This window comes from Eubalaena glacialis, chromosome 20 (assembly GCF_028564815.1).
Source record: "Eubalaena glacialis isolate mEubGla1 chromosome 20, mEubGla1.1.hap2.+ XY, whole genome shotgun sequence".
In the NCBI taxonomy this organism is placed as follows: Eukaryota; Metazoa; Chordata; class Mammalia; order Artiodactyla; family Balaenidae; genus Eubalaena; species Eubalaena glacialis.
In genome coordinates this window covers 22307415-22332326 of record NC_083735.1, presented here as the reverse complement: position 1 = coordinate 22332326, position 24912 = coordinate 22307415, and the positions used below count along the sequence as shown (strand labels likewise).

General features: G+C 38.1%; 1 protein-coding gene and 1 long non-coding RNA gene across 2 annotated transcripts in view; one reads left to right on the top strand and one right to left on the bottom strand.

Moving 5' to 3' along the window:
* LONRF1 (LON peptidase N-terminal domain and ring finger 1) overlaps positions 1 to 24912 on the bottom strand; it is a 44587-nt gene that overhangs the window by 4331 nt on the left and 15344 nt on the right. Inside the window, exons 4-11 of the mRNA XM_061177183.1 lie at positions 21843 to 21992; positions 21093 to 21333; positions 20896 to 20992; positions 19490 to 19604; positions 16245 to 16366; positions 13663 to 13821; positions 13388 to 13550; positions 7709 to 7861 (exon numbers count right to left, since the gene is read on the bottom strand). Coding sequence (XP_061033166.1) covers positions 7709 to 7861; positions 13388 to 13550; positions 13663 to 13821; positions 16245 to 16366; positions 19490 to 19604; positions 20896 to 20992; positions 21093 to 21333; positions 21843 to 21992 — 1200 coding nt within the window. The remainder of the gene's footprint in view (positions 1 to 7708; positions 7862 to 13387; positions 13551 to 13662; positions 13822 to 16244; positions 16367 to 19489; positions 19605 to 20895; positions 20993 to 21092; positions 21334 to 21842; positions 21993 to 24912) is intronic.
* The window catches only part of LOC133081343 (uncharacterized), a 72617-nt gene that overhangs the window by 47445 nt on the left and 260 nt on the right, over positions 1 to 24912 (top strand). The gene's annotated exons all lie outside the window — the stretch shown is intronic.

Genomic DNA, 24912 nt, shown 5'->3' with positions numbered 1-24912 from the left:
CTGACCACAATCATTGTATCCAACTCAATTCAAAAATGCTTATGCCTAATGCTTTGGTGGGTCTATTACCAGATTTTCCAGGATAGGAACTCTTCTTTATGCCTCTTGCAGTGCTCTGGTTGACCAGAAAGCACCTGCTATATGCTAATTAGATTAAACTTAAATGTAAACCCTAAATTCCAGATCAGGACCATAAGAACAATAGTTTCAGGAGGAGTGAAGTATAAACATGAAGAGACAAAAATGAATTAAAGTGGCAGGGTAAAAAGCTGGGGATAACAGAAGAGGTGACAAGATTTTTTAGAAGTATAGAAAATGATACATCTCTCAACTCTCAAAAGAATAACAGCAAAGCTAAGAGGCTCGAAGACGTAGCTGTCTTATAGGCACAATTTACTAGATGGTACCATGTCCCTTTTTTTTCTTTTTTTTTTTTTAATTGAAGTATAGTTGACTTACAATGTTGTGTTAATTTCTGCTGTAAAGCAAAGTGACTCAATTATACACATATATACATTCTTTTTTTATATTCTTTTCCATTATGGTTTATCCCAGGAGATTGGATATAGTTCCCTGTGCTATACATTAGGACCTTGTTGTTTATCCATTCTAAATGTAATAGTTTGCATCTACCAACCCCAAACTCCCAGTCCGTCCCTCTCCCCCACCCCCCTCCCCCTTGGCAACAATGAGTCTGTTCTCTACGTCTGCTAGTCCATTTCTGTTTTGTAGATAGGTTCATGATAGGTTCATTTGTGCCATATTTTAGATTCCACATATAAGTGATATCATACAGTATTTATCTTTCTCTTTCTGATTTACTTCATTTAGTATGATAATCTCTAGTTGCATTTATGTTGCTGCAAATAGCATTATTGTGTCCTGGCTGAGTAGTATTTCATTGTATATATATATGTACTACATCTTCTTTATCCATTCTTCTATCGATGGACATTTAGGTTGTTTGCATGTCTTGTGACATGTGCTATTGTGAATAGTGCTGCTATGAACACAGGGATGTATGTATCTTTTTGAATTAAAGTTTTGTCTGGATATGTGCCCAGGAATGGGATTGCTGGATCATATGGCAACTCTACTTTTAGGTTTTTGAGGACCTCCATACTGTTTTCCATAGTGGCTGCACCAACTTACATTCCCACCTTCAGTGTAGGAGAGTTCCCTTTTCTCCACACCCTCTCTAGCATTTGTCATTTGGGGCCTTTTTTTTTTTTTTTTTTTAAAAACATTTATTTGGCTGCATGGGGTCTTAGTTGCGGCATGTGGGATCTTCACTGCGGCATGTGGGATCTTTCATTGTGGCGCGTGGGCTTCTCTCTAGTTATGGCGTGCAGGCTCAGTACTTGTGGTGCGTGGGCTCAGCAGTTGCAGCACGCAGGTTCTCTAGTTGTGGGGTGCGGGCTCTAGAGCACACGGGCTTAGTTGCCCTGTGGCATGTGGGATTTTAGTTCCCCTACCAGGGATCAAACCTGTGTCCCCTGCATTGGAAGGCAGATTCTTAACCACTGGCAGAGCAGAGCCCTGTGGTCTTTATAATAGTGGCCATTCTGACCTGTGTAAGGTAGTACCCCATTGTAGTTTTGTTTTGCATTTTTCTATTAGCTATGTTGAACATCTTTTCATGTGCCTATTGGTCATCTGTATTTCTTCTTTGGAGAAATGTCTATTTAGGTCTTCTGCCCATTTTTTGATTGGGTTGTTTGTTTTTTTGTTGTTGAGTTGTATGAGCTGCTTACATATTTTGGAAATAAGCCTGTGTCAGTCACATCATTTGCAAATATTTTCTCTAATTCTGTAGTTTGTCTTTTCGTTTTGTTTATGGTTTCCTTTGCTGTGCAAAAGCTTGTAAGTTTGATTAGGTCCCATCTGTTTATTTTTGCTTTTGTTTCTATTGCCTTGGGAGGCTGACCTAAGAAAACACTGGTACAGATTGTGTTAGGGAATGTTTTGCCTATGCTCTTCTAGGAGTTTTATGGTGTTGTCTTAAGTCTTTAAGCCATTTTCAGTTTATTTTTGTGCACGCTGTGAGGGTGTGTTCTAACTTCACTGATTTACACACAGCTGTACAACTTTCCCAGCACCCCTTGCTGAAGAGACCATCTTTTTCCCATTTTATATTCTTGCCTCCTTTATTGAAGATGAATTGACTGTAGGTGTATGGGTTTGTTTCTTTATTCTGTTCCCTTGATCTGTATGTCTGTTTCTGTACCAATACCACACTGTTTTGATGACTGTAGCTTTGTAGTATTGTCTAAAGTCTGGGAGAGTTATGCCTCCTGCTTTGTTTTTTTTCCTCAGGATTGCTCTGGCCATTCTGGGTCTTTTATGGTTCTATATAAATTTTTGGAGTATTTGTTCTAGTTCTGTGAAAAATTTCATGGGTGATTTGATAGGGATCACATTAAATCTGTAGATTGCTTTAGGTAATATTGCCATTTTAACAATATTAATCCTTCCAATCCAAGAGTATGGGATATCTTTCCATTTCTTTGAATTCTCTTTAGTCCTTTATTTTATTTTTTGGTGCAATTTTAAAAGGTATTGATTTTTACATTCCCTTTCTGATATTTCATTGTTAGTGTAAAGAAATGTAACCGAGTTCTGTATGTTAATCTTGTATCCTGCTACTTTGCTGAATTCATTTATTAGATCTAGTAGCTTTTGTGTGGAGTCTTTAGGGTTTTTTATATATAGTATCATGTCATCTGCATATAGTGACTATTGTACCTCTTCCTTTCCAATTTGGATACCTTTTATTTCTTGTCTGATTGCTGTGGCTAGGACTTCCAATACTGTGTTGAATAGAAGAGGTGAGAGCAGGCATCCTTGTCTTGTTCCAGATTTTAGCAGGAAGGCTTTCAGCTTTTCACCATTTAGTGTTACACTGGCTGTGGGTTTGTCATAAATAGCTTTTATTATATGGAGATATGTTCCCTCTATACCCACTTTGGTAAGAGTTTTTATCATGAATGGATGGTGAATATTGACAAATGCTTTTTTGCATCTATTGAGATGATCATGTGGTTTTTGCCTTTTCTTGATGTGGTGTATCCCATTGACTGATTTGCATATGTTGAACCATCCTTGTGAACTTGGGATGACTCCCCCTTGGTTGTGGTGTATGATCTTTTTTATGTGTTGTTGGATTCAGTTTGCTAATATTTTGTTGAGAATTTTTGCATCTATATTCATCAAAGATATTGGCCTGTAATTTTTTTTTTTTTTGGTGGTGTCTTTATCTGGTTTGGTATCAGGGTGATGGTGGCTTCATAGAATGTCCTTGGGGGTGTTCCCTCCTCCTCAGTCTTTGGAAGAGTTTGAGAATTGGTATAAGTTCTTCTTTGGATGTTTGGTAGAATTCACCTGTGAAGCCATCTGGCCCTGGACTTTTCTTTGTAGGGAATTTCTTTTTTTGTTTGTTTTTTTTAAAAATTACAGATTCTATTTCACTTCTGGTGATCAGTCTGTTCAAATTATCTATTTCTTCTTGATTCAGTTTTGGTGGGTTGTATGTAGAAACTTGTCCATTTCATCTAGGTTGTCAAATTTGTCAAAGTTGTTGGCATATTGGTTGAGATTTCTTTTTCATTTCTTATTTTATTTGGGTTCTCTTTTCTTGGTGAGCCTGGCCAGAGGTTTGAAAATCTTGTTTATCCTTTCAAAGAACCAGCTATTGGTTTTATTGATTTTTTTCTATATTGTTTAACCTCTATTTTATTTCCTCCCTGATCTTTATTATTTCCTTCCTTCTGCTGGCTTTAGGTTTTGTTCTTCCTCTGATTCTTTTAGGTGATAGGTTAGGTTGTTTGAGATTTTTCTTGTTTTTTGAGGAAGGCCTGTATTGCTATGAACTTTGTTCTAAGAACTGCTTTTGCTGCATCCCATAGCTTTTGTATGGCTGTGTTTTCATTGTTGTTTGTCTCAAGGTATTTTTTAATTTACTTTTTGATTTCCTCGTTGACCCATTGGTTTTTTTAGTAGCATGTTGTTTAGTAGTCTCCATGTAATTGTTTCTCATTTCTTTTCCTATGGTTGATTTCTAGTTTCATGCTGTTGTGGTCAGAGAAAATGCTTGAAATAATTTCTATACTCTTAAATATTTTGAGGTTAGTTTTGTGCTCTAGTATGTGCACTTGAAAAGAATGTGTATTCTGGGTTTTTTTGGATATAATGTCCTGAAAATATCAATTAAGTCTCACTGTTGTATCATTTAGGATCTCTGTGCCTTATTGATTTTGTCTAGAAGATGTGTCCATTTATTGTGAGTGGGCTGTTAAAGTCTCCTACTATTATTGTATTCCCATCAATTTCTCCCTTTATCTGTTAGTATTTGCTTTATGTATTTAGGTGCATATATGTTGACGAGAACATCATCCTCTTATATTGATCCTTTTATCATTATATAGTGTCCTTCTTTGCCTTTTTTTATGGCCTTCGTTTTAAAGTCTATTTTGTCTGATACGAGTATTGCAACTGCTGCTTTCTTGTCATTTCTGTTTGTATGAAATACCTTTTTTTCCATCCCCTCACTTTCAGTCTATGTGTGTTCTTTGCCCTAAGGTGTCTCTCTTGTAGGCAGCATATTATAGACTCTTGTTTTTTAATCCAATCTGCCACTCTGTCTTTTGATCGGAACATTCAGTCTATTGATATTTAAGGTAATTATTGATACATGTGTATTTATTGCCATTTTAAACCTTGCTTTCCAGTTGATTCTTTGTTTATCCTTTTTTTTTTTTCTTTTTGTGGTTTGATGATTTCCTTTTATTTTATGCTTGTGTTCTCTTTTTGGGTTTTGTGAATCTATTGTATGCTTTTGATTTGTGGTTGTCCTGTTTTTCAAGTACGTTAACCCCTTCCTATATGTGCTTGCTTTAGACTGATAGTCATGTAGGCTCAAACACATTCTTAAAGAATCTACATTTTCTTACTTACCTTCTCTACATTTTATGGTTTTGATGTCCTTTTTTACATCTTAATGTTTATCCTTTTGCTATTCCTTGTGTTTATTGTTGCTTTCACAAATAGGCGTTTTTTATTTTCTTTTTCTTTTTGATGTGTATACTGGCTAGTTTATTTACTTTCCAATTGTGATTTCCTCCTTCCTATATCTTCTTGCTTTTTTATTTAGAGAAGACCTTTCAATAATTTTTTAAGATAAGTTTAGTATTGCTGTATTCTTTTAGTTTTTGCTTGTCTGAGAAATTCTTTATCTCTCCTTCTATCCTAACTGATAATCTTGCTGGGTAGAGTACCCTCGGTTGCAGGTTTTCCCCTTTCAGGACTCTGAATATATCTTGCCACTCCCTTCTGGCCTGCAATGTTTCTGTAGAGAAATCAGCTCATAGAATTATAGGAGTTCCCTTGTAATTAACTCTTTGTTTTTCTCTTGCTGCCTTTAGAAGCCTCTCTTTAACTTTTGCCATTTTAATTATAATATGTCTTGGTGTGGGTCTGTTTGGGTTCCTCTTGTTTGGGACCCCCCTCTGTGCTTCCTGTAGCTGGATATGTTTCCTTCTTTAGGTTTGGGAAGTTTTCAGCCATAATTTCTTCAAATACATTTTCAATCCCTTTTTCTCTTTCTTCCCCCTCTGGAATCCCTACTATGCATAGATTGGCCAGCTTTATAATATCCCACAGGTCTCTTACATTGCTTTCTTTTTCTCTTTTTTGTTTTTTTCATTTGGCTTCCTGTCTGTTGTTTTGATTGGGTAATTTCCATTATTCTATACTGCAGATCACTTATTCTTTCTTCATTATTCATTCTGCTATCATTGCCTTTAGCTCAGCTTTCATCTCTACAAATGAATTTTCTAATTTTTCTTGGCTCTTCCTTCTAGTTTCTTTTTACAGTAATCTGCATTTCTGTCGATAGCCTTTCTTAATTCCTTCAGTATTTTCATTACCTCCTTTTTTGAACTCGGTATCTATTAGACTGAAGAGGTCTGTTTCATTGTTCCTTCAGGGGAATTCTCTTGGTCTTACTGGGAGTGGTCTCTCTGTGTCTTCATTTTACTTGTATTTCTCTTACTCTGTCAGTTTAGGAGAAACAATTATGTACTGTAGTCTTGGAGGGCTATTTATATGCGGGAGCATCCCTACGTAGCTTGTGTGGGTTTAATAATTTTTTGGCGTGAGGGCTGTTCTTGGTTTGGATGCCTGTTGCCCCTTTCCTCAGTGTGTGCTGGCCATTGTCCCCTGGATCGGAGTGTGCAGGTGCGTGGCTTATGTACGCTGCCAGGGAGGAGGGGGCAGCGGTTGGCACGCGGTCGTGGGACCCTCAGCAGCAGCAGTGGTCTGCACCTGCCTCTGGAGTCCGAGATGGCAGCGGCAGCTTGCACCCGCCCCTGGAGCTCATGTAGGCTGTGCCCTGTTGCCCGAGAGTGCGTGCTCAGAGAAGGAAGCTCCTATGGCAGTCCTGACCCTCTCCTTGCACACCCCCCCAACAATGGCACCTTGCCTCTCTGGCAGTCCCAGGTTTCTTCCCATATTCCCTCGGTCGTGGGGCCCTACACCCTAGCCCCCTCAGGCTGTCTCCACACAGCCAACCACAGTCCTCTCCCCAGGGTCTGACCTCCGAAGCCTGAGCCTCAGCACCCAGCCCCCTCCTGCCCCAGTGGACAAGTGTCTCAGGTTGGTGAGTGCTCGGTGGCACCGACCATCTGGGCAGGTCTCTCTCTGCTTTGCCCTCCGCAAACTGGTGGTTGTGCTCTCCTTCGTGTCTCTGACGCTCCCCCTCTGTCCCAGCTGATCTCCCCACCAGTGAGGGGACTTCCCAGTGTCCGGAAACCTTTCCTCTTCCAAAGCTCCCTCCCAGGGGCGCAGGTCCCATCCCAATTCCTTTCTCTTTTTTTCTTTTGTCCTACCCAGTTATGTGTAGATTTTCTTGCCCTTTTGGAAGTCTGAGGTCTTCTGCCAGCATTCAGTAGATGTTCTGTGAGAATCGTTCCACATGTAGATGTAATTGTGATGTATTCGTGGGAGAAGGTGAGCTCCATGTCCTACTCCTCTGCCATCTTGATCCTATCTCCCATGTCCCATTTTTAATTCCTTATCCCTCCCTTCTGGAAAATCCTCAGCTGGGGGCTTTCTCCTTCTTGTGCACTTGCTCCTATATGCATCTCACCTGACACTGTTTCCATCCTCTTCCTATATAAGATGCAGTGGATACCCCTGTGCTAGAGAATATGGTCATGAATCTAAAGACGGGACAAAGGAGATGTGCAAAACTAAAGATGAAGAAACTTAAAAATCTACCAATTTCGGGACTTCCCTGGTGGCACAGTGGTTAAGAATCCGCCTGCCAATGCAGGGGACAGGGGTTCAAGCCCTGGTCCGGGAAGATTCCACAGGCTGCGGAGCAACAACTGTGCGCCACAAGCCTGTGCGCCACAACTACTGAGCCTGCGAGCCACAACTACTGAAGCCCACGTGCCACAACTACTGAAGCCTGCAAGCCTAGAGCCCGTGCTCTGCAACAAGAGAAGCCACAGCAATGAGAAGCCCGCGCACCTCAACGAAGAGTAGCCCCTGCTCCCAGCAACTAGAGAAAGCCCGTGCACAGCAACAAAGACCCAACTCAGCCAAAAATAAATAAATAAATAAATTTATAACAGAAAAAAAAAAAATCTACCAATTTGGGTTTACACAAAAAGTGAGACTTTTGGAAATAATATCAAAGCCATCATACCTGGAGGTTTTCCTCCCTCCCGGGCATTGATCCAAAGTGCTGAAGAATTTGGCTTCGAAATCTGTCTCTTAAATTCTGAAACCAGCTGCAGGCTTGAGAGTAGACCAAATCGTGAAGCTGTCGGAGGTTCTCTATCTCATCTTCATTCTCAACCTAGAAATACAACAGTCAGTAAGGTGTCTGTGTCTAATCTTCCCATCCATCCCTATAGAAATGGAAAAAAAAAACCCATAAAAAATAGGGAATACCTATTTCAGTGCTGGATCAGAGTATTATTCTTATGCAATAAACACCATACATTTCTGCCTCACAGAGTGCCAACGGGCCAGACTAAGAAAGACAGCAAGCCTTGACCTCTGAGCGTAGCTGACCCAGCCTTGCTGAGTTAGCAGTGCAACACTGCAGAACCCAACTAACAGCCCCTAACTGGGAGGGGTAAGATGGAGAGTTAGTTCTCAGATAAAGGTCTACAGGGACTGGAAATTCATCTTTATGGATCAACGGCCTTTGAAAGCAGTGGAACAAAAAAAACAGAGGAATGCAGTTGCTACAATGAAAGGAAAGATTGGGGGAGGTTTAAGGTACAGGTGCCATAGCAAAAGCAGTAACAGGACAGAGGAAAAGCATAATTACACTTTTTACCAGGGAACTGGGTCAAAAAAAAAAAAAAAAACTGCAACAAATAACTTCGCATATAAAGGCAGAATATCAAAAGAGAGAGAATACATTATACAATCATTATACAATGATGAACTGCTGCTGCTGTCAAGGCCCAAGGCTGTGGCTATCTCCATCCCCTGTGTATGCCCTTTGGACTACTGGTTCATCAAACTGCAAATATAAAATTAAATGCATCAGCCTTCCAGCCTAAGATCCAGAAGACTAGTCTCATAAAACACAGGTGGGAAGATGGAACATTAACTCATCCATCTCATATTGATTTCTTTAACACTCATATCCCACTCAGTCCATGCCAGGGAGCACTATATTTCACATACATTAATGCATCTGAACAAATACCAGGCCTGAGTCAGCCTTTCCTACTTCAAGAATGACTCAATAAAAAACAACAATGGGACTCTGAAAATATCCTGATGTATAAAAGGTAAGACTATAGCACACAAGAGACAAAAGAACATACTTTTTATTTTTGAAGGATTTGAAATGAAAAATAAAACCAAAGTTGAAAAAGCATCTGCTTTTTCACAGTAATGTGAATGTGCTTAATGCCACTGAACTGCATATGTTAAAATGGTTAAAATGGTAAATTTTGTGTCATGTATATTTTACCACATGAAAAAATTTAAAAGAAAGAAGAGCCATATGATTCAAGAATTCTGGTCTTGGAATTGGCTATACAAGATTCAGTCCTCTGCTAACACACATTGGTCTTGATATGAGCAAGAAATAAACTTGTGGGGCTGGGATCAAGATGGTGAAGTAGTAGGATGTGAAGCTCACCTTCTCCCTCAAATACATCAAAAATCTACATGTGGAATGAGTACACGTGGAATGATTCTCCCAGAATATCTACTGAACACTGGCAGAAGACCTCAGACTGCTGAAAGGGCAAGAAAATCACCATGTAACCAGGTAGGAAAAAAAGAGGACAGAAAAAAAAGAAAATGAGAAAGGAATCAGGACAGGACCCGTGCCCCTGGGAGGGAGCTGGGAAAGAGGAAAGGTTCCTAGACCCTGGGAAGCCCCTTCACCGGCAGGGAGATTGGCCAGGACAGTAGGGAGCTTCAGAACCTTGGAGAACACAGCAGCTGGTTTGTGGCAGCCAGAGTGGAGAGAGGACAGATGGTCAGTGCTGCCACTGTGGGCTCCCCAGCCTGAGATGCGTGTCAGCTGGGGCTGGCTGCTGGTACTCGGGCTTCAGAGATCAGACCCAGCGAGAGGACTGGGATTGGCTGTGTGGAAACAGCCTGGGGGTGGTAGCTAGAATCTGGTGCAACCACAACTGAGTGTGTATGAGGAGGAAGCCTGGGTTGCCTTAGAGGCCAGGTGCCATTGTTTGGGGGGTGCTCAAGGGGAGGGGTGGGACCTGCCATTGTAGCCTTTTCCCGTGTGTGCGCTCACAGAGGGCAGGATACCGCCTGCATGTGCTTGAGACTCTGTCCCAAGCTGCCACTGCCTCCCTCCCAGACTCCAGGAGTGGGTGCAAGCCACCTCCCGCCTCCCCTCCCAGGGCCAGGCACCAGTGACTGCATCTGCACAACCCCTATCAAGGGGATAACAGCCGGCACACACTGAGGAAAGAGGCGACAGGCATATAACAACCCTTGCACCAAATATATTAAACCCACACACGCTACACAGGGACGCCCCACATATAAATAGCCCTCCCAGACCACAGTAGATAATTGTTTCTCCTAAACTCACGAAGTAAGAGAAATATAAGTAAATTAAGAAGCAGAGGAACCACACTCCCAGTTAAAAGACCAAGAGAATTCCCCTGAAAGAACAATGAAGTTGACCTCTTCAGTCTAACAGACACCAAGTTCAGAAAGGAGGTAATGAAAATATGGAAGGAATTAAGAAAGGCTATTGAGAGAAATGCAGATTACTGTAAAAAGGAGCTAGAAACTATAAGAGAGAAACAAAGAAATTAGAAAACTCATTTGCAGAGACAAAAGCTGAGCTAAAGGCAATGAATAGCAGAATGAATAATGAAGAAAGAATAAGTGATTTGCAAGATAGAATAATGGAAATTATCTAATCAGAACAGCAGACAGGAAGCCAAATGAAAAAAAAAAAGAAAGCAATATAAGAGACCTGTGGGATGATATAAAGACAGTGTGGTACTGGCACTGGAACAGAGTAGAGCCCAGAAATAAACCCACACACCTACAGTCAATTAATCTTCAATAAAGGAAGCAAGAACATACAGTGGGAAAAAAGTCTCTTCAGCAAGGGGTGTTGGGAAAGCTGGACAGCTGCATGTAAATCAGTGAAGTTAGAACACACCCTCACACCATGCACAAAAATAAACTCAAAATGGCTTAAAGACTTAAACATAAGACATGACACCATAAAACTCCTAGAAGAGAACATAGGTAAAACATTCTCTGACACAAGTTGTACCAATGTTTTCTTACCAAGGCAATAGAAATAAAAGCAAAAATAAACAGATGGGACCTAATTAAACTTGTACGGTTTTGCACAGCAAAGGAAACCATAAACAAAACAAGAAGACAACCTACAGAATGGGAGAAAATATTTGCAAACAATGTGACCAACACAGGCTTAATTTCCAAAATATATAAGCAGCTCATACAACTCAGCAACAAGAAAACAAGTAACCCTACTGAAAAATGAGAGAAGACCTAATTAGACATTTCTCCAAAGAAGAAATACAGATGGCCAAGAGGCACGTGAAAAGTTGCTCAACATCACTAATTATTAGAGAAATGCAAATCAAAACTACAATGAGGTACCACCTCACACAGGTCAGAATGGCCCGTGTAGACCATTAAAAAGTCTACAAATAACAAATGCTGGGCAGGATGTGGAGAAAAGGGAACCCTCCTGTACTGCTGGAGGGAGTGTAAGTTGGTGCAGCCATATGGAAAACAGTATGGAGGTTCCTCAGAAAACTAAAAATAGAATACTATATGATCCAGCAATCCCACTCCTGGGCATATATCCAGAGAACACCATAATTTGAAAAGATACATGCAACCCCTATGTTCTTAGCAACACTATTCACAGTAGCCAAGACGTGGAAACAAATGTCCGTGGACAGAGGAATATGGATAAAGAAGATGTGGTACATATACACAATGGAATAATACTCAGCCATAAAAAAGAATGAAATAACCACAACTTAGATGCAACTAGAGATTATCATACTAAGTGAAGTCAGTCAGAAAGAAAAAGACCATATGATATCACTTATGTGGAATCTAAAATATGACACAAATGAACCTATCTACAAAACAGAAACACAATCACAGACAGACTGGTGGTTGGGTTGCCAAGGGGGAAGGGGCTGGGAGAGGGATGGAGTGGGAAGTTGGGGTTAGCAGATGTAAGCTTTTATATATAGCATGGATAAACAACAAGGCCCTACTGTATAGCACAGAGAACTATACTCAATATCCTATGATAAACCATAATGGAAAAGAATATAAAAAAAGTCTACATATGTATAACTGAATCACTTCAATAACAATTTAAAATGTCATCAGAGGTCACAGAAATTAGAATTACTACACCAAGGGAAAAAACAACTGATATAAAAAACAAATTTGAGAAGCTATTCCAGAATGAACAAGAAATCATTATATAGATGAAGAAAAATTATGAGACATTTCTAAGACCACAATGACATAGAGAATTCAGTTTCCTAAACATCAAATCCATAATACACCCAATATGCTAATTTACTGTCATATATTTATATATAGTCATAAGTTTAGTCACATACTCAAGGAATTTTATCAGCAAATCCAATATATGAAGATGTGAATTTACATAAAACTAAAATAAGGTTATTAGTTTTACAAAGAATATCACCTTTTAGCAAATGATTCCATTAACCAAATATTCCTAAGGCACAGACTATATCAGTCAACTCAAAATTCCAACTCATACAATACTTTTGGCTCACTGCACAAAGCAGACTTTCCCCATGACATCTTTATAATAAGATAGGACAGGTAATATCAGATTAATCAAGTTTATCAGCAGAGAAGCAATATGATATAATGATAAAACATAGCACTTGGAGCCAGAGAGCTGGTTTTAAATTATTTTTTTACACTACCTATAGGATCTTTGGCAAATTAATACTCCTGAATTCTTTCCTCATCTGCTAGCTATCTCATAGCGTTTTGAAAATTTAATGAGCCACTGTTTGTAAAAATGCCTAATGCCAACATTGAATAAGTGCTGACTGAGATGAAGGGCTCAAACAGATCAATGAACAAGTGAGAGTGTAAGATCTATGTTTTTCTAATGCCCTTCCAAAGAAAATTGCCTTTCATTTGATATTTACAGTATCACAAATCATTTTTCTGGTACCTAAACTAATTGCAGATGGTAGAGTAAGTACTGGAAATACCAAAAGGGCAGCATTAACCCTATCCAAGAAAACTTTCACAATAACCCTCCACAGGTAAGATATCACCAATAATTATACAGACAGTGCTTTATATGTGATGCCCTAGAGTTAGACACAGTTGGGTGCTGTGTTCAGTTTTAGGTTATCTTAGGCATATCTTAATATAGAACAATTCTTCCAGGATTTTATGTGTTTACCTTTACATCAAAGTTCAATCTACTGATGATTACATCAGCTTTGACTACTAATAAATTCAGTTTAAAAGGGTAGGAATTAGCAGGTTTCATAACTTACATGGATTGGAAGTTCAATTGAATCCACTGCTATTGTTAAGCAATTACCATGCGAATACACACATACATTCTAGGCACTGTGCTGGCTGTCAAGCCAGTAGAAATGAACAATATATCTAGGTGCTGGTCTCCCAAGTTCTCTTGGAACTCACGATGGTTAAGAGCAAGATGAGGAAAAGGTAACTTAGAGCTAATCTGTATAAGTATTGAGGGTCTCTGACAGGAAGAAATGGTTAATGTTCCTATCAGCCTTTATGCGTGTACAATGCCTAGGACACAGTATACCACAGCATGCTGAAAAAGAATAGTTTTTAATACCTTAACATCTTCCAGATATTCAATGTCTGCAGTGCAGTATCCATCTTTCATCCCTCTTTTTAAAACCCTAAACCGCTTTCCTCCAACTGTGTCAACCACAGACCTCCCATCAGGCAAGAAATGTACATTTCTAATTTGTAACATACAACCATAATCTGCAAAACTAAAGGAAAAACTCCAATTAATATCAAAGTTCAAGCAACAAGCATGCAAGTTCTCAGCAATATTCAAAGAAAATTCCAGAATCAATAAAAATATTTACATAAAAAGCATACCCATTTTGTGTATCGCTTACACACATCCCAAACTGTTTAGTTCCAGTCTGTATACTTCTTCGAATCATCAGTCTGTATCTTGGCTCAAATACATGAAGAGGGCAAGGCACAGTGGGGTAGGCCATAGTGCAAACAAATATTGGAACATTCTTAGTCAAGCTGAAGAAGAAAAAAGTTTCATTATTATATATCAGGACATACAACAAAAATGAGTGAAGCTTGCAACAGTAATAAATAATAGGCAAATTCACTCTAAAATCAGGTGATTTTTATTTTTGGTAAGAAAAGGAATCAGCATCCTTTTCATTTAAGCTCATACTGATACAATATTAATCCTAAAAATCTATTGGTGATCCTCTTACTAGTAAATTTGAATTTGATATACAAAGTTATCATATAGAGCTAAGTATCTTTATGAATCACAAAGCAATTGATTATATAATTACTATTTTATATTAAAATCTGTTTAAAATATTTCTAACATGACAGAGTTAGTATACTCTTACTCTTAGATAACAATACGAAAACGTGAGGTCCCACAAAAGACAAAAAGCAAATCATTCAAAATTTTTAGGCATTAAAATATTTTCATACTAACAAAAACAGGTAATTCAATGAGATAATATTTTTTCCAGATAATTAAAATGACAACACTGTTATTGCCAGATTGGCAAGAAATGTGAAGGATAAAGGCAGTGCACAGCTTTGGCAAGGGTGTGGGAAAACTGGCAGTGTGACTAGCACAACCATGCTGAAGAAGAATCTGGCCACATGCATCAAATGCTTTCAAAAAGATTCATATCCTTTGAACCAAAAGGCTCACTTTTTTCCTGCAAGTACTAGAAGAATGTTCAACATAGCACTGTGTATAGTAGCCAAAACTTAGAAGCAAAAAGAGAAGGCCAGTAAAATAAATTATGACGTAACCATAAAATACTATGTTTAAATGTTCAGATTAATGAGAAAAGGAAGTTACAGAAATGATAGGATTAAAATGATCCCATGTTTATTTAAAATGTATTTATATACATTAAAATTGGGAAGGATATATGCCAAAATGCCAATGACGATTACGTTTGGGTTACAGATTATGGCTCCCCCCCCCACTAATATTTTCTAGTCTTTCTTCAAAAAGACCACAAATTACTTAAGTAAAGGCAATATTTAATACACACGTTTAACATACCAGTCCTAGTTTCTCTACTTTTAAAACTGTATATTCTGCCATCATTGAGCACTCTTATGAACATAAAAACGGGGGGGGGGGGGAAGCCAGTATACCTCTTAATTAGCAAAACTTGTAAGTACCAGGGGATGAGCTACCCCTTAAAATAATAGCCCTGTTAGTACACAGCAAGATTCCCTGAAGCCTCTCCATCGCACTCAGCTTCCCTCACATCACTACTCTTTCTGTCATCCATGGATTTCCTCTCTTCTGTGAGGGGTCTGGTCCTGTCACTATGTTTTAGTATTTCAAAAATATATCTGAAGCATTCTTATATCCCAGCTTTTTGCAGTGTTGGTCAAAAAGGCTTATAATCCTCACATCAGAATATTTTCTATCATAAAATCACCCAATAAAATATCAGTTCCATGAGGAGACAAATCAATATCAACTTCTAGAAAAGATTAGAAACCTTTCTTCTATTGAAGGCCACTGGCCCAGTGAAGACATTTGGTAGACACATATTGAAAAGGAAAATCTGCAAGCACAATTATTTTTTTCTTAGAAAGTTAGAAATATAAAATGTTTAATCTGTATTTTTTAAAAATAGAAACAGCATATAAAAATGACAATTTTGTTCTTTAGTGTCCAGTTAAAAGTAAGTGGGAAAAAAAGAGAGTTAAGAAATTAGAAACCCATGAAAGAAACTTGGACACTCAAGAAGAGACTGGTGAAAAGACAGGGGAAGAGAAAGGAAAAAGAAAGGTAGAAGAAAGCTATACAGAGCAACAAAACCATGTCCAACCTCCCCAGCCCCAGTTAGCTTTTATGTGCTCTTACTAGTGGTACCACTGAATCCCAAAGTTACCACCAGGTTTTTCACCTTGCTGATACTAAGTCATTTCTGCTAACAGTATCTTCATTAATTGAGAATTTAGCCCCTAAGTCACCCCTTCCAATTTCAGTCTCAGGCCTCAAGGTCCCATCCCCTTCAAACCTCTGATTGGCTAACCCTCCTGCCAATCCAGGCCATTTATCCTCCACCTTCCCCCTGCACCACCATGATTGATGCCTGAGGGATGCAGTTCCCAGCAACCACCTCACCGCTCTCCATTCCCGATTGATTCCACAGCCTGATGTCACTGGAGGAAACCCCTCCCCCACCTAAAACACTGCTTCAGTGCAGAGAGCTGAGTCAGTCACTCCCAACAGAACATCTAGAAGTTACCAAATGAACTTTTAAAAACTTCTGTGTGTTGAGGACAGGGGAAGGTGGCCAGTATTTGTTTAAAATATGCCTTTGACTACACTGGGTTGAATTAAAGACAGAACCCAGCTTGCTGTGAGGCTTCTCCTTACTATTTCAAAGGGTAGTAGTTCGTAATTTGATTGTTAATTTTTATGAGAAGAAACTTACTGTGAGAGTTCAGCAGTTTCTTCATCATATATTTTTTTTCTCTCAGACAGTTCATCAGGCAGATACTTCACTATTAAATCTTCCAACAGCTGTGTGACACAGTACCTCCTATCTGCTAGATACTGAAAAACAATATTATTTTACATTCCAGTGCTTTTTTTCCTACAGTATAAAACAGGCAAAACAGTTTAACTTGATATAGTAAAGTCTTTATTACATATTTATACAGTCAGTTCTGAATTAATTAGCGAGGGGGACCATTACAATGGATGGTGCTAAACAGGTAAACCTGCCTGAGGCTTAGCTCAAGAGCATTAAAGACACATACTTGCAACCTGAACCAAGTTCTGTATATAAGACCCTTGTCTTGCTATAATCATACATCTTTATTAGCAGCAGTCAGCGCTGCCCTGCCATCTCCCACACCAAAGGCCAAGTTCCATCTCACAGTGCATGAGTATCTGAAACTACATTTGAATTGAGAAACAAAAATAAGATAAGGAATGAAGAAAATGATGCATTTGCCTTATTTAAGAAAAGCAAAACTACTCCTTTTTGTCCCCCATTTCAGTGGCAGAGTTTCCAGGTAATTTTTCTTTCAGATTTTCCTTCCATTGTCATCCCACTATGACTAATGATCCCCTTAATTAAGAGGCTGCTTTTCCTATGTGAGCCACCCTCTGTATAAAATTGTCCATTTGTGCCACTCCCTTAATACTCTGAACACTGCCACCCTCATGCATTTTTGTGTTATTCTCTCTTCCAACTGCCAAAAGCCATCTGACTATCCTTCAGGGTCTGGCTCCAATTCTACCTTTTGCATAAAGTGTTAATTATTTTTTTGTCTCCCAAGAATCCCTTACTTAACCCTTTACCATATAAAAGGCAGTTACCATACCCCGCACTATATTACATGGACAGGGATACATTATATCTCTGTAACTAAACTAAGAACTGCATAGGGCCAGGGACCAGGTCAGTGTGTGTGCAGGATTTTGGACCAAAAAAAAAAGCCCAATACCAATTATTTAATAAAAGTAATGAGGAAAAACTCTTGGGAGACAATCACAAGAGAAGCCACCTTTTTCTCTGTAGATCCAGCAAAAAGTTTTGTCATTATCCAATGAAGTACAGAGTAGGAAATATGAATGGTGGGGAAATGGGTTATAGTAGTGGTTTTTAAGGTTTAGCATGAACCAGGGCTTGTTAAAATGCAGATTGCTGAGCCCCACCCCAGGGTTTCTGATTTAGTGGCTCTGGGGTAGGGTCTGAGAATCTGTATTTCTAAGAAGTTCCCAGGGGATACAGATGCTGCTGGTCAGGGGAACATACTTTGAGAACCATTGGGCTGTAGACTGGAGAGACGTACTCTTGAGCAAATAATATGTACACACATAACTGAAGAGTTTATTATAAAATTAATCAAATGACAGATACTATAAAAGCAGTTTCATTACTGTTTTCTATTAAATTAAGATGTTTTAAAATTTAAGACTCAAGTATTAAATTTGGGAAGTACAGCCTCTCTTACAGTACTGGTAAGAATCTATTTTTGTACATTACTCGGGACCTAGGCAATTTGGCAATTGGTTTTAATAAGAGTCTTATAAATATACGTCCTTTGATCCAGTAATTCTCCTCCCAGGAATTTACCCTAAGGAAAGAGTCAAAGACACAAACCAGTGTCAAAAGACACAAACCACAGTATACTAAAACAAAACAAAACAACTTACATACCCAACAATAGGAAAATGTTACATCACTGGACTAGTATACTGCTGCAAAAATCATGTCTTTAAAATGTATTCAAATGAAAAAATGAGCAAAATGAAATGACAGGTAGGAGAAGTAGAAAACTGTAGAGCACGTCAATTTTATCCTTGTAAATATATATTTAGACTTTACTAATTATATTATACAGGGTGTCTTCAGGTCAGGACAAAGGATAAAGTTATTTTTAAACAGTATGTTATGTTTTAAAATAATATCCTTATTTTATTTTCCTTAAAACTCCAGACATTTTTTCAGGTGAGAGAACTCTAAATTTAAAGCAATGTATCTAAATGTTAATCTGAAAAAAGCATAATAAATATATGAGCGTATCTAAAAACTCTGGAAAACCAGGAAAGACAGCATGTTTAGAGTACTTCACCTGAAAACAGTGAGTATACTAGTTGAAATAACTAACAAACTCTTTAAGAAGGAAGTTTTTTTTATCTTATGTTTCCTGACTTTGTGAACATTCTTTATGTGGTTTTCTGTTTTACTACATATAGGCTGGTTATGCTATAACAATACATACATGCCATATGATATCTGTACAGAGCTATGTTTTCTGTATAGGAAATAACTGTGTTTTCAATAGCAAAATGGTTTTATCAATTTTTAAATTCATATTTGGAAGACATTTCTTTTCTTCAAACAATCCAGGGACAGAATCACTCTCCCTGATCAGTGCTACCACTGCAACTGGAACTCAGAATTCGAAGGCTTTGGCCTCACCTTTGGGGACTTCAAGTCACTCAAGCACGACTGAGAGGGTGTTGCTCTGCCACTGGTTATGGAAGATACCCACCTGAGATGCAGCTGTTTCCTAATGCAGGTGATTAGTGCTGTTCACTTACTAGACAAGGAGGGAAGTGGGAAGCTGTGCCTCCCTCTCTTCTCGCCAGGCCACCACTTTCTAGAGCTGTGCTGTCCAATGCGGTAGCCACTACTCACATGTGCCTACTGAAATGTAAATTAATTAAGATTAAACAGAATTTTAAATACAGTTCCTTCTACACATGTGGCTGGTAGCTACCATGTTGGACAGCACAGATACAGAGCAGTTCCATCAATGCAGAAAGTTCTACTGGACACAGTTGCTCCAGATGTTAAGGGGATTGGACTAGACCTGAAATCTAGCCTAAAAATGGTGGTGGGAGGCAGGGCAGTTGGGCTTCCCCAATACTGTCATCATTAAAATTCAATAGATTCCTGACCAGGTACTTGACCACACCTCCTTTGTTTAAAAAATTAAGTAAGGGGTCTTGGCCTTCAGACCCTTCCTGCTTTCTCCTCCCCTCTCCAAAGTCACTTTTCTCTAACACTAGCATACGGGTAACGAAACAGAATCCCTTTTGGTCACTCAGCATATACAGTGTAATTTATTCTGAACCTATTAATCATTGCTATGGCTGAATAAAATCAAACCATGTTGCTACACTTAAGACCAATAAACAGATAAGCATAAAAATGTTTACCTCTTTTAAGCTTTCTTTACAAAGGGGACAGTATGGTGTGTGATCTAAACAACGCTCAAGACAATTCTTACAGAATGAATGTCCACAAGGGGTTGTTACTGGCTCGAAAAACAACCTGAAATCAACCAAAATACATGTTAGTTTTCACAATAAACTATCCATTGGAAAAACTGAACGAACTAATAATGGAACCATAACACTAATCTCTCTTTAGAGTAGAGGAGGAAGAAGGAGGGTCTGGTGGGCAGGAGAGGAGAGAAGGGGCAGTGGTAAATACAAGTATATCCTCCTGAAGCGTTTAAAAGTTCACCATCCACAGAGGTACCCTGCACTGGGGGCCTGGAGCTGTACTAACATAACCGCCACTCACATGTGGCTACGGCGCCCTTGAAATGGGGCTGGTCCAAACTGAGATGTACAGTGCATCTAAAATACACACCAGATTTCAAAGACTTAGTGCAAAATTAATGATGTAAACTATATCATTAATAATTACTCATTTGTTTTTGTACAGATTCTTTTATCATCACTTTAAAATTGGTTTTCTTAACAAGCTTATAAAAGCCTTACTATATGAAATTCACAGAATAATCCACCAAATTATTACCATTGAATCCTAAAGAAATAGGAGGCTTAATATTTAAACAATATGGAAAAACTAATTTTTCTTACTTTATAATTATTTCCTGAAACATGATACTTTGGAAGTTCCTAGAAGTACTGTTAGATGTATAGGTACTTCAGAAATCATCTGGGTCTAATCCCCTCGCCTCACAGATGAAGAAGCCAAGACTCAGAATTAAGGGACTTGCTCAGAAATACCTCTCGTCACCCCCGGCCTGGTGTGGACAGTGCTGGGTGCTTTACACCGTTCCCTTGCCTCCAGCACAGTTTATGTACCTGGAAAATGTTCTTTTTAAACTGTCAGTCTTAGAATTACAAGCATTCTACATAATGGAAATCCTTATCCAATGTTACTTAAAAAAAGATTTTAGAGTTAAGATATATAAACAAGATAGAATCACATACACACAATACATTGTATTCTTACCCAAATCTAAAACCATGGAGTCTCAATAATAACATGTAGAGCTTTTATAGTACTTTACAATTCCCCAGATACTTTTTATTTTTAGTCGTCTGATTCTTACAAGACTTCAGTATAGGCTATACAAACCCTGACCCCACTTTCTAAGTAAGGAAAAGCTCAATAAGGTTCAAAGATTACATTATTTGCCTAAGATGTGAAAGGGAAACCTAGGACTAAAATTCATATCTTTTGATTTTTAATCCACTGTTCTGTTACTTCACATTGCCTATTATTAGAGTAGATTACCTTTATCTACTCTGTACTTTATTTACATTAATATAAAATATTCATCTTTTATAAAATTGTACATACTTACCTCATGCAGAGAGAACACTCAAAATCTGCGACATCTATTAATTCTTCTGGGATGTCACCGTAAGTTAATGAAAACGTACAGACTTCATTGGGAGTTTCTATTAAAACAAAGAGATGGGGTTATCTTCTTTAGGAAGAAGTTTGAAGGCCATTCTAAATAAATCAATGTGTTTTATATGAGTGTAGTGAAATTTTTACCTCCCTGTCTTTTCAGCTTATTTCTTCCATCTTCATTTACAATCACATCCTGGTCTAAGAGAGACAGCTTTCTTTTCAGCAGAACACCTTTCTCTTGAACAGAGAGTGAAGGTTCTGAGGACACTCTTTTTAAACAATCCTCTCTGGCAGGCATGTCTGTTGAATTTATAGCCTGTGCTGACCGAGCATGGTTTAGGCTTCCTTTGACAGTCTCTGAAGTGACCTCTGCTATTTCTTCATTCTACAAAAAATACAACAAATAAGGGTAACTAACTGTATTTCTTTACTATCCTTATTCTCACCAGAACCAAACTGAAATTTTGATGTCTTAAAATGTTCATTTTATTGTTCATTTAAACAGCACCAACTTTTAATTCTAAAGCCCTGGCAAGTAAGTACTTAGATAGCCCTGGACATCAAGCTGGCTTACATCACAATAAGGTTAAAGCAGTTATGCTAATATAGTTCCTACTCCAAGGAAACTGAAATAAACACAATGTTCTATAGTTTCCAAGAGACTGAAAGTTTTTTGACATTGAATGACCTAAATTTGTGATTAATGAGCATATACTTTACATAAAAGTTTTCAGTATAAAATAAAAGGCCACAGATGAAATTCTATTAAGACAACGCTTACTAGGTTGAAAGTACCTAAACAGATTTTTAGTACTTGAAACTAGAAAGTGAAGATCTTAACTTGTAAAGAAATGGATACACTAGACCCATGATTGTCTTTACTCACCCCCTTACCTGCTCTGGGCTAAGCTCACTGGCACAATGAGACTCTTCTATTACTGAAGGAAAACCAAAAGGTTTGTTTTTAATACATGGTAATGAACTCCAGGAAGAGTCCTTCAGGCCTTCTTTTAAGTTTTCAGGTGATAATAAATCACATAAAATCTGTAAGAGAAATATTATAAAAAGTAATGAAAAATATAAAATATTTGGTTGAGGATAATTTAATATGAAGTTACCTAATATTTAAGAATTTGGGGGAAATTTGTAGCAAATAACTTCATATGGAGTATAATCTACAAAAATATCAAATTACTATATCATACACCTAGAACTAATATAATATTCCGAGTCAGCTATCCATCAATTTAAAAGAAAAAGAAAGAAAACTTGTAGCCAACTTTATTTTTAATGAGCAGGGAAGGAAAAGGTTAAGTAAAAAGCAGAACTTCCATATTGATTAAAAAGTCTTGCAAAACCAAGGTGTGCCTCAATGGGGTCAAATCACCTCAAATACATGATTCAAAAGGAAGGCACGGGGTGGTGAGTTTAGTAGCCTGAGAAGGTACCCAAGGTAAAGGTTGACGTTTTATTTATTTATTTATTTTGGCCACACCCCGAGGCATGTGGGATCTTATTAGTTCCCTGACCAGGGATCAAACCCGTGCCCCCTGCATTGGAAGCACGGAGTCTTAACCACTGGACCGGCCGGGAAGTCCAAGGTTGACGTTTTAATATGAGATTTGTAGAAAGAAGAGATCTTAAGAGAAGTGGAAAATATTTACCTTTGAACATCAGTGAGTCCTATCCTTTCAAAATAGTTCATGGTTCATCCCAATGTATAATATTTTAAGGTGGACTTAAGAGTGTTTATGTGAACTTGGACCTTTAACTACAAAACTCTAAAATTCCATGTGTTTACACTGAATTTAGTTTCTCCCTGAACAAGTGACCTGCACAGTCAGTCACCACTGCCCAGCATTAATTGTGGCACCAAATGGCAGCTGTCCGATATGAGAGGCAGCTGCAGTATCAAAATCTTGGGTGCTTCTCTCAGGAATATGTCTAAAACTCTCAAAGAAGCAGAGTGGTTAAGACAGAGGAAGAACCTGGCCACAAGGAAATAAGAGGGATTCAAATTTGTTTGCTTGTCAAATAAGCTGTGTGTATATGTACAGCAGACGATTTCTTAAAGCCTCAATTTGGAGGTTTGGTTTTTCAGCTGTACTGTCTCTCAATACACAAAAATCAGAATTTTTCATGAGTCTTTACAATGTAATTAAAAAGGAAATATATACAATGTAAACAAAAGTGTGTGTATCTGTATGTGCTCAAGCAATACCCCATCTATAATGAACAAATATTTTAAAATTTGGGTATGTTTTTACATTTCCCGATTTTAAAAAAAGGTATTAAACACACACCCATCCTAGAACACAGCAACTCCACTCCTAGGTATTTACTGTAGGATATAAAAACGTATGTCCACAAAATGACTTGTATAAGAATGTCCATAGCATCAACTGGAAACAATCCAAATGAAAATCGCCACTAACTGTGAATATCACAAACTGTGGTGTGTTCATACAATGGGATACTTGGTAAACAATAAAAAAGAAAAAAAATTACTGGATGTATCTCAAAAATATTATGTTGAGCAAAAAAAGCCAGACAGAAAAGAGTATGTAGACACAAAAGAGTATATGCTGTATGATTCCATGTATACGAAGTTCTAGAATAGCAAAACTATTCTATGGTCATAGAAATCTGAATGGTAGTTGCCTCTGGAAGCAGGGAGATTGGGGATTTGCTGGAAAGGAGATGAGGGGACTTTCTAGGATGATGGAAATATTCTATTGATTGGGGTGCTGTTACGTGACTGTATAATTTCTCAAAACTCACTGAACTGTAAAATCCATGCATTTTATTATACGTAAATTATACCACAGTTTACAAAAAAAAAATACTGAGGAAAAATAAATATTTCAAGGCAGTAGGTATTTTGCATTCACCTGACCTTATTAACAAACAAACAAATATTTACAGAAGTATAAGGATATCCAGCAGCATGGAAAATGCAAAATCATAAACCCTTAAAAAGTCTGCAATCTCACCAGGGCGATCACTCTAGCAAAGAGAGAACAGTCAGAAAACACACAACAGTAAACCAATTTTTGTTAAATCAGTGGGCTAGAACATGTATGCAAACAAACCTTATAGAGGATATAGCAATGTTCGCTGTATTCATAAGGCATTTGGAATCTGAGAAAAATTTCAAAATTCTCATACTTCAAGGTACATAAGAATCTCCCAAGGTGCTTGTTAAACTATGCCCCAATTCCGGAGATTCTAATTCCAAAGGTATCTGGTAGGGCCCAGGAATCTCTGTGTTTACCATGCACCCGAGATGATTCTGAAGAAAAGCCACACTCTGAGAAACACTACGAAGGTAATAAATAATGTGGCATCTTTGGGGGACATCGAGGGGAGCATCATGACAGGGCACTGAAATTATATTAGGGTAGATTTTCCCAAAACGTTTTTCAAAGACTCTAGTCATCCCAGATGCTCTGTGGGTAAATCTGGCAAACGCTGAATGCTGTTGTCATGCTAGCAAAGCAAAAACTCTTGACAAAATCCGAAGAAATCTGTTTGGTTCGACCCAATGTTTTCCAAAGTCATTTGATCGGAGAACCCCCTTCCCTTTTTCCTCTTAATTAACACCTACTGACACATCACTGTACAAACTTTGGAAAGGGATGTATGCAGTACTGAGAATATTAAGGCAAAACAAATCGAGTGGGGCAATACTACTGGCAACCATGGAAAGCAAGCAAAGTTGAGACCTGAAATGAGAGGCAAAGGAAGCCAATAAAAATTCCTGAGCAGGAACATCATGACAACAATGTTTAATTAAGGATGATTAGTCTGGCTCCCATGGAACAAACTATTAGAGAACATCTAAATTTAACTAGGCAAAAATAATGCATTTAACTATCTCTGAATGAAATGTTTTGATTTCGGTAAGAATTCAGTATGCTAATAAGTATATAAGCCTGAAAACTACTTGGCAAACTGCTACTGA